This window comes from Haemorhous mexicanus, chromosome 17, assembly GCF_027477595.1.
Source record: "Haemorhous mexicanus isolate bHaeMex1 chromosome 17, bHaeMex1.pri, whole genome shotgun sequence".
Lineage (NCBI taxonomy): Eukaryota > Metazoa > Chordata > Aves > Passeriformes > Fringillidae > Haemorhous > Haemorhous mexicanus.
This window is the reverse complement of record NC_082357.1, coordinates 8,334,143-8,347,182: the sequence shown is the minus strand read 5'-3', so window position 1 is coordinate 8,347,182 and position 13,040 is coordinate 8,334,143. Positions and strand designations below refer to the sequence as shown.

The 13,040-nt window shown below is 43.3% G+C and overlaps 1 protein-coding gene across 4 annotated transcripts in view; it reads right to left on the bottom strand.

The window, feature by feature from the left end:
* The window catches only part of XYLT1 (xylosyltransferase 1), a 178,841-nt gene that overhangs the window by 40,614 nt on the left and 125,187 nt on the right, over positions 1–13,040 (bottom strand). For all 4 annotated transcript variants that reach the window (XM_059861518.1, XM_059861520.1, XM_059861517.1 and 1 more), the window contains one exon: positions 505–585. In XM_059861518.1, the coding sequence (XP_059717501.1) occupies positions 505–585 (81 nt within the window). The remainder of the gene's footprint in view (positions 1–504; positions 586–13,040) is intronic.

Genomic DNA, 13,040 nt, shown 5'->3' with positions numbered 1-13,040 from the left:
CACAGCACATTCCTTCTCCAAGACTTGTGCAGGGTGGATGAAGAAGGATTTTGTTCCAATCTTCAGTAGACTGTGATAAGCTCCAGCCAGCCTCCTCACTCTCAGTGGCATTGCAGGCTGCTATAGGCTCCCACAGCTGGGGCTCTGCCCGTGCCAGGCTGTGCTGCAGAACTCAGCTGACCCAGCCTTGCTCACCAGTGTGCCTGGAGCCACCAGGTCAGTGCTGGTGTGTGGGCAATTGCCACTTGCTCACACAACATCAATCTGTGCTGAGTCCACAGGAAGATGCAACATCAGACTGCTTAGAGCCTCTCTCCCCACAAAAGCATCTCTGACTCTGGGAAGGAGTCACTCTGGGTCAAGAAACAACCACCCTTAGAAAAGGGTTTCCTCCTCATACACTTCTCTCCCCTGGCTAGGGATTTCTTCAATCATTGGAAACTGTCACCATACAATAATTCTCAGTGCTCTGGTTAAATTAAGGTGAGGAAAGGGCCAGCTCACCTTGCATTGTCCCTCCCGTGTGATTTCAAGAAGTTCATGTCACGGTATCTGGACAGGAATGCCACGAGCTGATCGTTTGTCCTGTGAGAGAAAGAACAAAAGGTGCACAAATTACACTGTGAAAACCACCACATCCAGAGCCAGGTATAGATTTATTGTTCTCATTTGGGGACCACTCTCAGATTCTGAAGGAGGTGGTTCCAAAAAAACCTTCCATCCTGCTGCTAAACTTCAATGACCCCCCCCTGCTCAGGAAAGCATACTTGGAAGGCAGCACAGCTTTATTACACCTTAACAAATTTCTTATCAACCCTTAGCAGGTATTTTAAGCACTATAACAGAGTATGCATGAAGTAATACTGCTCAACACTTCTTAAGTATGAAAATCCAGCTGCAAGATGACTGCACTGATAGTTCCATTTTACATGCTTTGCTAGATATTTTCTGGGGAGTTTGGTTCAGTATCTATTGGCATTTTATTTGTTTTCATTGTGTAATAGAGAAGAGGCCAAGGTTGGAATGCCTAATGCAGAGAATTTTGATGTCAAAAAAGCAGTATAATCAACAGGAACAAAGGAATTTAGAAGGTTAATTCCAATTAGAATGACAGGCAATCTGACACCAGCATTTTCAAAATTTCAGCTGACATGTCCAGGAATGTATTTACACTTGACAGCTTTTGTGGTCTGCTCTTTCTTTAACAATGGAGCAAAAATGTTCTGTATTTATCTAGGTCAGCATATTTAGGAAAACTGAATAAATCACATTAAAAAATCTTAATCTCCTGAATTGCATTTGAATCCACAACATTATGGCTACAACACCATTTAAGCAATGGTCTGTAATGAAGTTGGTAGCAGAAAGACTCAAGATAAAAGAGCTGTCAATACTACTGTATTTTGAAAACATTTCATTATTATAAGCCATAGAAAACCAAGTTAAACCTGATGTGTTTAACTGCACAAAATGTGTTTAACTTCTGGGGTCAGGCTGCAAAAGCCTGGAAACGTTATCAGCCAAGTAAACTATTTTCATAATCTCATTGATATTATGTAGACGAAATGAATTATCTGTCAATCAAGCATCCTGACAGACAGAGCCCTGAGACCCTCCTCCTTTACTCCCTCATGTGAGCTGCAACATCTCCCAGGGTCAGACTCTGCATCTCAATTTGGCAAACTCAGAAACTGCTTCCTGTATAGTAAGCTGTGCAGATTTTCACATTTCCTGCTCCAGTGACTCTCCATCTCACTGGGATGAATAGGCATTTAGTGAATTTACTTAGCAATGCTTCCACATGAAATGGTTTCAATGGCTGACATCTTCGGGTGACTTTCTAGGCAAAAGCTGGCATGCAAAGATGATCTTTAGAAATATAATCAAGTTTGGAAGTGCTTGAGCTTTAATTTCCTTACAGGATAAAAATTAAATCAACCAAAGTAGCAATCCACACCACTCAATAAAACATCATCCTTTCTAGATTGCTCACCAACCTGTATTTTGCTATTCAGCAGTACTCTACCAAGTGTATCAGGACTTGGGGCTGCCATACAAACTTCTCATTGCTTCTCAGCTTTTAGGTAACTCTTATAAATGTCCAAATGATGCTTTAGCTCTCAAAGTAATCAATAATTGACTTTTTCTCTCTTCTTGAAAACACTGGAAATATCTTGGTCCTACTTTGAATATTTTTAATTTTTTGTTTTAAAGAACTCATACAGAGTTTTACTGCTTATCAATTAATATGCTTCATTTCATGTGTTGACAACATGGAACTAAAACATCATAGTTCCATTTGGTAAAACTTTCTAGTTAATTGACATTTAGATTTATGCAGTCAACCAATTCTATGCTCAGCATGGCTCCACACTGAATTTCTATTAAGCTTTCACTCAAAGTGCTCCTTCTGGCCCCAGCACCATGAGGATGCTGCACATCACCTCTGACTTATTCCATCAGAAGACATTAAAGAGAAAATCAAAGGTATTGAACATGCCATCGATGTTAATGCATTTGTTAAAATGCTCCTCACCTTTCAGAAACCTTTGCCTGGAGGGGTAGATTTCCTAAATGCCTCTGGCACAGATTGCTGCCACACTTCTTCACATTCAGCAGCAGCAGAGTCTGTGCCACGGCAGTGCCTCTGGCAGCAGCTATTTCCAGTGCCTCTGGCACTCCTTTGGACAAAAACTGGAGACGTGGGCCTGCTTTTTCTCTAAGTAAGGCAATCAAAAGCTGAGATTTTCAGCTGAAGACATCACTGGGAGCAACAGCAACTCCACACTGCCAAATTAAATTCTGCTGTACCTCCACAAATTTCAGGGACAATTCACTGAGCATAAATTTGGCACAAAATCTTTTACTAACTATTGTGGTAAAACAGAAAGTAACAAGTGCAACAGAGCCTCCTAAGAAGGAAATAAAGTCATGTGGAGAGGGAGGGTAGTTCATGCTACTGATTAAAAAGACACTAATATTACATATCACATTCCTGTCAGTTTCCCCAGTGTAACACAGCACGAATACTGAGTGAGGAAAACCCTTCTGCAGTTGGTGCCTGAGGCTGGCCCTGATGGATGCATCCACACAGCTCTCACTTCTATTTCCTTTTGCTATTAAACTCACTTTGAGGGCAAGGCACCAGGGAGAAGGATTGGTCAGCTGCTTACCTGTATCACTAGCAGGGAGGAGGATGGTGTGAGTGTAGTCTGAGAGAAAATGGGCATCTTCAGGTGTGCAGCACACAGGGAGAAATGCAAAATGAATCCTCCAGTGAACTCCAAGAGTGCAGAAAGCTTGTGTGTGGGGGAGGGCTGCCACGAGAAGATGACAAGTGAAGAAGAGTGATGGGAAACAAAGCATGTTTGAGTTCACTGGTGCAGATTTGGTGTTCAGCAAGGGCAGGTCTGCCAGCTGGGATGGGGGTGCCCATCTTCCCCAGAGCCTTGCTGAGGTCACCCTCCTGCAGCAAGGGTGACAGGGCTGGCAGGGGCACTGTGCCACCTGCTGGGGTGCCACTCAGCAAGGCTCAGCCAAGCCCTGTAGGGCAGGGCCCAAGGATGGCAGCACCAAGCTGGGCAGGCAGTGAGGCTGCAAAAGGGACTCAACCCATGGCACTGCTCAATGGGGATGGGGCTGAGCCCCTGGGCTGGGACTCTGCTTGGGGTTAGGTCAAGATTAGAGTTACAGGTCTAAGGGAGAGAAAAAGGTGAGCCCTCTATCCAGAAGGAAATTCAAAAGATACTGCCAAAGCAAAGCAGAGTCTGCTACCAGTGTTTCCTCATGAGCAGCCCCTGGCCTGGGACTGAGGTGTCCCAAGGTGTGAGTAGGCAAACCAGGCACTCAGTAAGCACATGCTGAGCAAGGCAATAATTTCAGAATACAGCCTGTACACTGGGGACTGAAATGAACAACTGGAAGAGAAGCAGTGACTTTGTGTTTGCATTGTCTGAGCACACTGGAGGTCTGTGCAGAGAGCAGTCCCTGCACAAAACCACAGCCAGAGCCCACGGGCAAGAGGCAGTGCTGGTCTTGCTGGTTTTAAGCAAACCCTCCAACCCTAGTGACTAATCCAAGCAAAGAGCAGAGATGCCCTCAGTCTGCAGCTGTGAAAACAGATTAGGAAAGCCTTTGGAGAATACAAGAAAAGGAAATCAAGATATTATTACTTTTGGAAGATAGTGATGGCTAATAAAAATGTTCTGATTTAGCAAGGTACTTTAACACATGGGCAACTTGAAGGATGTAGGGAATAGCAGGCACTTCAATGGGATTAATAATATGTCAAAACCTATGCAAGTTAATAACAATTTGGCTAAGTTAGATCAAAAGTTCAGAAGCTTTTGGCAGCACACAGGTATGGAAACAAGATGGTTTGATTCTTTGCAGGAATCCGATGAAGGAAAGAGAGCTGCTCTCAGTTTTTTAATTATTCATCTTGATTAACTTAGGGCTATCTAATGACAAGTCTGCTGGCTGCTTCACAGGAGGAGTTAGTGCAGGGAGGGGATTAGCCCTGGCCATGGTGAGCAGTGGTGGCAGCAAACACAGCAGTGGCTCTGCCTGGTGTGGGGTGCTGGAGAGGCAGGCAAAGATTACAAAAGCAGCTGAACAGGCAAAAAAGGAAACACAATGGCAAAAGTGCTTGGGAGAATAGGGCAAGGAGGCTAATGTGGTTTGATGCAGCAATGAAGGGCCTCTGAAGCAGGGATGATGAAGGCAAACATACAGTCAGAAAGATAAGTCAAAACTGTTACAAGTTCTCCCAGTGCCCAAAGCTTTGGTGTTTCCACCCGTTCCTGCCTGACTCATGCCCACAGTTTCCTTTCCCAGGACTCCTGAGACTCTGTGAAGGCACAGCCCTACAGAGCCCAGACCTACAGCAACCCCAGCAGCTCTTTGCCAAGAAACTGTTTCTACAGAAGGAAAAGACTGCAGAGAAAAAAAAGCTGTAATTATGGGGCAAACTCACCTATTCAGAGTTAAGCATGATATCAATAGTTAATATGGCTAAACACAGTTAAACATGCAGATGTGCACAGAGCAGCCTGAAAGTGGAAGAACTGAACACCTTAAATTCTGCTACCTCCTCTTCAATAAATTCTCACAATAATACTTAAGCTCCCTGATTCCAGCAAGTTATTAATTTCATATTCATTAAGCCAGTATTGTAGAGTGTTAGGCCATGCCATCACCACCAAGCCCCGTGGCAGGAGAGTTCCCCTCCTGGCTATTCCTAGCCTATCCCTCTCCCTCTAACCCAGGGAGTGCCTGTGCTCAGCCTGGCTCCCAGGTCCTGCAGCTGCCTGGCAGTCCTGCAGCACTGCAGGGCACAGAGGAGCTGGGGAGGAAGGAGAGCAGCCCAGGAGACAGGGAAGGGTTTTTGCCAATTGCTGCACACACCTGCACAGCACCCAGTGCACTCTGAAAGCTTCTGCTGGGGCACAGCAGCACTCAGGGCATCTCCCCACTCCAGAAAGGGAACCTGACCTGCTCTGGTCCCTCCACCAGGCCAATTTGCACACGTGTGGGCACGGCATGTCACCTTACAAAAGGATGCAGCAGACAAATGATTCAACAGAAAAAAGCAGAAACCTACAAAACCTCCTCCTGGTTCATTTACAGCATGATGATCAACCACACAAATGCAGCATGAGAAGAATGTGGGAAAGAGTCTGCAGGGTTCAGCTTTCAGACCCTGGATAGACAGCCTGACCCTCTTACTGGTGCTCCCAAGTCCTCCTGCCTCTCCAAAGGCAATTTAGCACAGGGGGAGGCTCAGCAGAGCCTGACCCAAGCTGAAGTAAGAAAAAAAACCCCAACAAGTCTGCCATCTAAAAATGCAAAGAAAGGGGAAAGCTGTACTTAGCCTTTGCTATCCATCACAGAACAAAGATTAGCATGGCAGGCCTCTCTCAGCAAAGCTAATTCCTGGAACAACAGCCATTCATAAAACAAACCATAAAAATGAGAACAGCAGATATGATTTCAGAGGCCAACTGCACGAGGAAGGCTCTGGGTGACAGTTAATACCTCTGCTTTTACAACAGTGTTGTCTTAAATGGTTTGTTTTGTCTTTCAAGTCAGGTTTAACAGAGGAACAAGATAATGGAAGAAAACTATTGCCTCAGCAGCTCAGCTGCTGGAGTACTTGGAGATCAGAGCCGGGCTGGGAATTCACACCTGAGTATTTCAAAGTGTCAGGCTCCTGCATTTGGATGCTGCAGGCACTGATCACTCATCACAAGGGATGCAGCTCCTCTCCTGCAGCCCTGCCAGTGCTGTATGATGCTCAAGACATTCTATTAGCAATACAGTCATCTTGGCTGTTCATTACTGCTTCCCATTCAACCAGTGTCTGTTTCCTATGGAAAAGAAATGAACTTGCATAGTCAAAAAAGAGTGGAAGTCTTTTTTGGATGGCACACTGCTGAATAAACCTCTTCTAGTGAGAGTACATAAATGCCTGGGTACAAAGGAGATCTGCTGAGAGAAAATAGAATATACTGCATTGTCTGCTTCCTGAGCCACTCCACAACCTATTTTCTAGAAATTCAAGGTTTCAGATGGTATTTATAAAATAAATAAATAAGCCCACTGCTGAGAAGCAGCAGCACATGCTTAAATGAAAATCCTAAAGAGACCATATAAGAGAATTCCACCAAGGATTAATGAACAAATGTGATTAAAACTATCTACAGCTCTGGACTGCTGCCAAAACGCTGCCAGCAGTGTTTGATATGTAAATGCTTAAAACATTTGCTGTGTGTACTGCCGTTGATGCAAAGCCTCTATAGAGAGTTTCTCCATCTAATTAGAGATATTGGTTTAGCAAACTTTGGAGTCTATAAAACCCTCAATGTCTCATTATTCTTTTAAAACAGAATATTCATTTGTTTGGAATGTTTTCCAGCTATATCCCATGAAACCCTAAAAGGCCCTTGGCTAATGAAAAACTCCAGCCCAGCATCAGCTGATAAACCCTACAGCTTTTATGATAATAAAATTCTCACCACATGCACTCATTAAAACTTTGAAACGTCGCTTTTGACTTTCTTTAAATATTCACTGGGAAAAAAAAGTAAATTACTCAATTTCCAATTATTTTATAGCACAATTTCAACACAAGCATTTAAAATCTCCAGGACCTTATCAAATACACCCTACAATGGTGCAATCACTGTGTCTCTGACCTGGTGAAGCCCTGAACAGTAAATGCTGAACTGTAGCACACTTGGAGCTCTCCCAAAACGATGCAACTTTCCCAGTGTATTGTCATAAATTACTTCATGGGTCAGGGCCCACATGGCCACGTGTCCAGAAGCAGAATGTGCAAGGATTACACACAAGGTCAAGAGCTGAGAGCTGTCCTTAAACTCATCTTCAATCTCTTAGGGGCACAAGTACATTTGTTAAGGAGACTTTTCCAGGCTGGCCAATCCAGCCATAACTCAGATTGTCCACCTCTACCACAGATATGTCACCAACTCACCAATGTTTAACTCACTGCTGTTCATAAACATTTTTACAAAATTCCCTCAGTCCCAGGAGTCCCTTTGAATAGATCCTAGGAATTAATTTGTCTGTGACAATGACATTTTCTCAGCATCCCTGCAGCTGCAGTAAAAAGTAAATAAGAAAAACACTACTCTGTAATACCATTTCATATGCAGCTCTTTTTCTCTGATTTTAAAGCCACTATAAGTTGCAAGTTACTATATTGTAGAGTAAAACTACAAAATACATTAAGGTAGTTTTCCTTTCATAAATCTAATTGTATGCAATTGCTAAGTCTAGATTATTTGTATGCCTAACAACAACAAATGCACTGAAAAATACTTGAATAACAAAAGCTTCTGAAGTACCTTCCAAATGTGCAACTGTGTAAGACCTGGTAGACACGAAAATAATCATAGAAAATTGGCTACGTGCAGGATGACTTATTCCCTACGTAACCTGGTATTGCTGCATGCAGCTCACAGGTATTTTGATAGAAAGGAAGGAAATGTTTCACTCTGATTTGTTAAACAATTTTTTGCTTATTTTCTATTTAAGTTTATGAATCATCAGCATATCACCACCATTATTTATTTTTTCATCTTGCTAGCCCAGAATTTGTGTGCCTGACAGATAGCCTTTGCTAGAAAGGCCTATAAATGCCTATTTCAAATAAATATTTTTAAGCAAAGGCAGTGATGTGTGTCTAACTTAGATAAGGGCTAGAAAACTTGTTAAAGGGACATACTGTAGGAAAGCAAAATTCCTCTCCCACCACATTCACAAGAGATGTCAGTTTAGTTGAACTGCATGTATGAAAAAAATGCTCATTTTTATCAGTGCTGGCAAAAACTGTTTATCAAGCCTTGCTGGCATTCCCATTATTCAAATTTGGAAATTAAAATAATGCAAATCAGCACAGAAAAAATACAGCAACGTTGGGTTTAGACTCTTCAACTTACACTCTGATCTAAAATGCTTAGCATGCATAGAATCACTTGATCACTCAGCATTATGTCAGCTCCAAACAGAATCACAGAAATGCCTAATTTGAAAAAGACCTTTAAGATCATTGAATCCAGCTCTGCCAAGCCCATCACTAAACCACATCCCCCAGTGCCACTCTCCCAAACTTAGGTGCCAGCCTTGAGTAGGCAATTTCCTTTTGGCAGTGCTGCAGTCATGTTCACGAGCAGAAGTTTCTGTTCATGGGCTTGTAAAGCTACTTAAGAGAGAGAACTGCCACATCTGCCTTCTTCCCAAATTAATGATACAAAGGAGGAGAGGCAGGGGCAGGTGAGCCTGCCCACACGGGAAGAGCTCCTGGGAATCTTGTCACACGCAGGCAGATGGGCTCACACAAAGCACAGTAAGGCCAACACTCCCCTTAGTCACTGTAGCTGACCTTCCACTAATAGCTGCCACTGACACTTCAGTCAGCAACTTTCCAAGGTGGCTGTACTCAGGATAAATGGAAAGAATTGTGATTTTCATGGTAAAAAGCCCCAATGTGGTGGATGACACCAATGAGTCCAAATGCGAATGTTTTTAACCTTTTTCTGTTTAGAGTGTAAGGACTGATAGAATGCAGAGTGTGGAGCTAATGAACACACACTATCTGCTGACAGTTTGGCACAGAAAGGCTATTTTAATATCACACTCTCAAAGGTCTGTCACATTTTTGATTTCCATCAATAAGGAAGTTGAGTGCTGACGTAAATGATCATTTTGATAGACAGTGAGCAGGAAGCAGCCGTGCACCTGAAGAGGTCACCTACACACACTGCTGTTTACATTGAGACACATGTCTAAAGAGGATTCATGCCCAGAATTTCTAAATTTATTGAGGTTATTTACTTAGTTTAATCCTGTAAGAAAAGCAAAACAATCTCCATTTCAAGCATTTTTCTATTTTAAAACTTTTATAACAATAAGGGCTGTCTCTGGCCAGGAAAAAAAAAACCTATGGAGTGACAGAAACCTTGGCAAATGCACTTTCTGCCCAAAGTGCATCTTTGAAGAAAGCAGTACAGAAATTACAAATGTTTTAGTGCTTAAAACATTTTTAGTACCTTCAATAGTGAGACAAGTTCCCTCTTGCAGATCCTTTAATCAATGAAAAAAAGACATTTTTCTATCCTCTTTCCCACTGATAAGCGCTATGCAAAGGACTTTATTCTGTTTTCATATCTGTAATGCTCCAGAATCAGTGCAGTGCACCCAGTTTATGCTTGTGTAAGCCAGAGCATGAACCCTGTTCCTGGAATAGGCAGTGGGAAATCATAACAAAGGTTTTGTGGTGTTTCCCAGTTTAGAGGCTGTGAAAAAGTGTTGTTCCACGTGTGACAGCATGGTAATAGATGGACATCAGCACTGTCTTCCTCTCACTGAGAGGTGCTCTGTCTTTCCCAGCCTTGTCTCATGGTAGGCAATTCTCCATAGGAAAAATTCCCAAGCAACCATTTCCTTCCATAAGGCCCACCCCTTGTGTCAGAGTGGCAGCAAACGTAACTGCTGCCAATTCCTACAGGACTGCTAAAGCTGCTGAAAAGTATTTGCCAAGATAATTTGCTTTTCACAAAGTTGCCTTTGCCTGTTGTTATAATAAAAAACCATTCCATTTCCAATCACTGCCTCAGTGCAGGGATCAGAATAGAGAACTCAAACATTTAACTGCCAGGAACCCTTGGTGGGCCATGGCCCTGTGGATGCCAGAATATCACTTGTGAGATGCTGCACTACAAAGAGTTAAGACAGACAAGATTATCCTATCTCACAAATACATCTGAGTTCACTTAATATCTGCTGGAAAGCATCTGAAAAAAGAGAGGACTGAAATACTTGACTAACCAGCTGCTAATACCCAAGGATATTTAATTATTAAAAGTAAACATGATATAATTTTAGCTTTATAAAAGCATTGGGATTTTATTTAGTACAGAATGATGCTCACTGCTTTGTATTTTTCCAGTGTTTGCTGCTGCATATTCATGTAGAACCTCATCTGCCTACACGATACATCCCATTTTGATGAAAACAATAATCACTGATTAAATAAGCAAGTGGAGTGAGCTTCAGAAATGATCAAGTTCATTACTCAAATTAGTGAGACTTTGTATGAAAAGAAAAAAATCTAGATATTGGGCTGAATAGGAGCTTTTGGTTTGTTTATACCGTGTATATTTTACATTGCATGGTTTATATTCAGCAGTTTCTTTCACCATCTCTAAAATTAAATTATCAAGAATTTTGTGCAAAAAGAGAAATTAAAATTAAGTATGATTTAAAGCAACCATTCACTTCATCCAATTCACACATTGCCGTGTGCATCTGAAATTTTATTTGTACAAGTCAATGCGAAAAATGATTTGCTAATTGTTGAAAAATGGTTTGATAGTTGCTGAACAATAACTAAAAATGCCCAGTTTCTTCCAAGAAAGTGGGAAGAAAGAAACCTCCTTCACCCTGCTTCTGATGGCAGAGCTCTGCCTGGTGGGGTCTGTCAGTCTGGGGGTGCAGTCCTGCTGTCCTGCCACAGCAGAGACCCTACAGCACCCCCAGGTGTCAGCTGGGCCAGTTCCATGCCAGGGATGGATCTATTCAGTGCATCCCACTCAGATTTAAAGTCCATCATGTGAGCTGTGTGTGCCTCCATCAGCTCCAAAAGTCTTGCAGCTTAAGACTCATGAGATATCTTTGCTTTTCTGGATGTTAGGGTGCCACTTACCCAGCTTTAATGTTAAATTTTGGTAATTTTCTCCGTTTTTGAAACATAACTTGCTCCCTCTGACTGAGCTGACGGCGATTCACCCTGACACCCCACCCTCCCTCCTCTGTCACACCAGAGCCATTCCTCCCCTGCCCAGGACACTCCCAGAGCCAGCAGGAGTGCACAGCCACCAAGGACAGCTCATGCAGGACTCTGGAAACACCTTCCCTGCTCTCTCCCTGCTGAAGCCACTCTGCCCCAGCCCCTCTTTGCAGGGCCACCTCTGGCTCCAGAAGGGAAGGCAAGACAGCTGTGCTCCCAAATGCTCCAGCCCAGCATCCTCCCCAAAGCTCACAGATGTCACCCTGATTTTTTAAAGTTTTTCTAAGCCTTCTGATGTTTACATTCTTATAACAAACTTTCTCACCCACTTTCTGTAAATAACTTACTGTTTTGCATTCTTTTATAGAAGAAGATAAATTTGACAGACTATTAGTTTGTCCAGTGCCATTGGAGAAATAACACTGTCATCCCTCCACTGTCACTTTTAGAAATCTATAAATATTAGAGTCAGAAATTAAAAGTGCTCTTTTTACCTTGGAAGAGCTGTGTGTCTGTGTTATTTCGTGTCCTATAGTGACACACAGACACACTGGGGTTCTATGTCAATAATGAAGCAGAAATAGCCAACACCAAGCTTGGAAGCATCAGGGAGCTGAGAGCACCCTCCTCTTGCTGGGAAAGGAAGCAGGAAAGCTCCTTCTAAAAGGGCTCAAGGTATAAAGCTCAGGACTTCTGTGCCAGAGCAGCCCAGGGCTCTTCACCTGCCCAGTGAGCCCCCATGGCTGAGGCACCTCCACAAAGTCCTTCAAAAGTAAAGGGAATTATTACAAAGCAGCCCCTTCCTGCATCTCCTCCTGGGCCTGCCACTCCCTTTGACCCCTGAGCTGCTGAACCAACCTGTCGGAGTGCATCAATTCAAAGGAGCAGAAGGCAAACCAGGGAAAACGGGGTCAGGCTAATGGGATTTAACATTAATTCTGCACCAAGCCTGAAAAGATGGAAGAACAGGGCCTGGGGGGTGAAAGGGATAATGAACTGAGAGTTGATGGAAAGAAACTTAATTGGTTTTAACAACAAAAGGTCACATTTTGTTACCTTTATTTGGGTTGAGCAATGATCTTATTTTGACAATTTGTGCCACCTGATGTCTTGCCCTACTCTTGGTTGGGACTGTTTTAGACTAAGTCAGTGAGGAATGCAGAGCTGGGATAGGAGGTCACAAACCTGTGGCAGACAGGATGTTTGCAATGGGAACATACAGATCCACTACCTGATATAACTGGGGCTGCTGAGAAAACAGCTGGCAGGGTGGGAGGCTGATGTCCCTGCTCACTGCTGTGCTCAGTGAGCTGCAAGCCATACAGTCTTACTCCATCAGAAGAGAACCAGGGCTTCAACTCAAGAAAAAGCTCTAGAAAAGGCACATGAACTTGAGTGAGGCACTCTGTCACCAGTGATCTCCTGGCACTGCCAAGTGGACAGGCTGTGACACAGGGCCATTTCCTGGCTGCCTCTCCCCTCCTGGGCTGCAGTGGTTCACAAATGATTCTCCAGGCACTTTGTGATGATACCCAGCACTGGTACCTCGTGACACACCACATGTACCAGTTTCCCACAGAGAAGAAAGATCAGGGTGTTTCAGCCTCCAGCTGTAGCTCTACAGCTGCCACCTGTAACACAACTTGAGCTCCTGGGAACAGCTCCAGTGCCTATCTAACACCAGCTGTACAAAGGTTTAGCAATGACCCTCACAGGGCAAGCAGAGCCA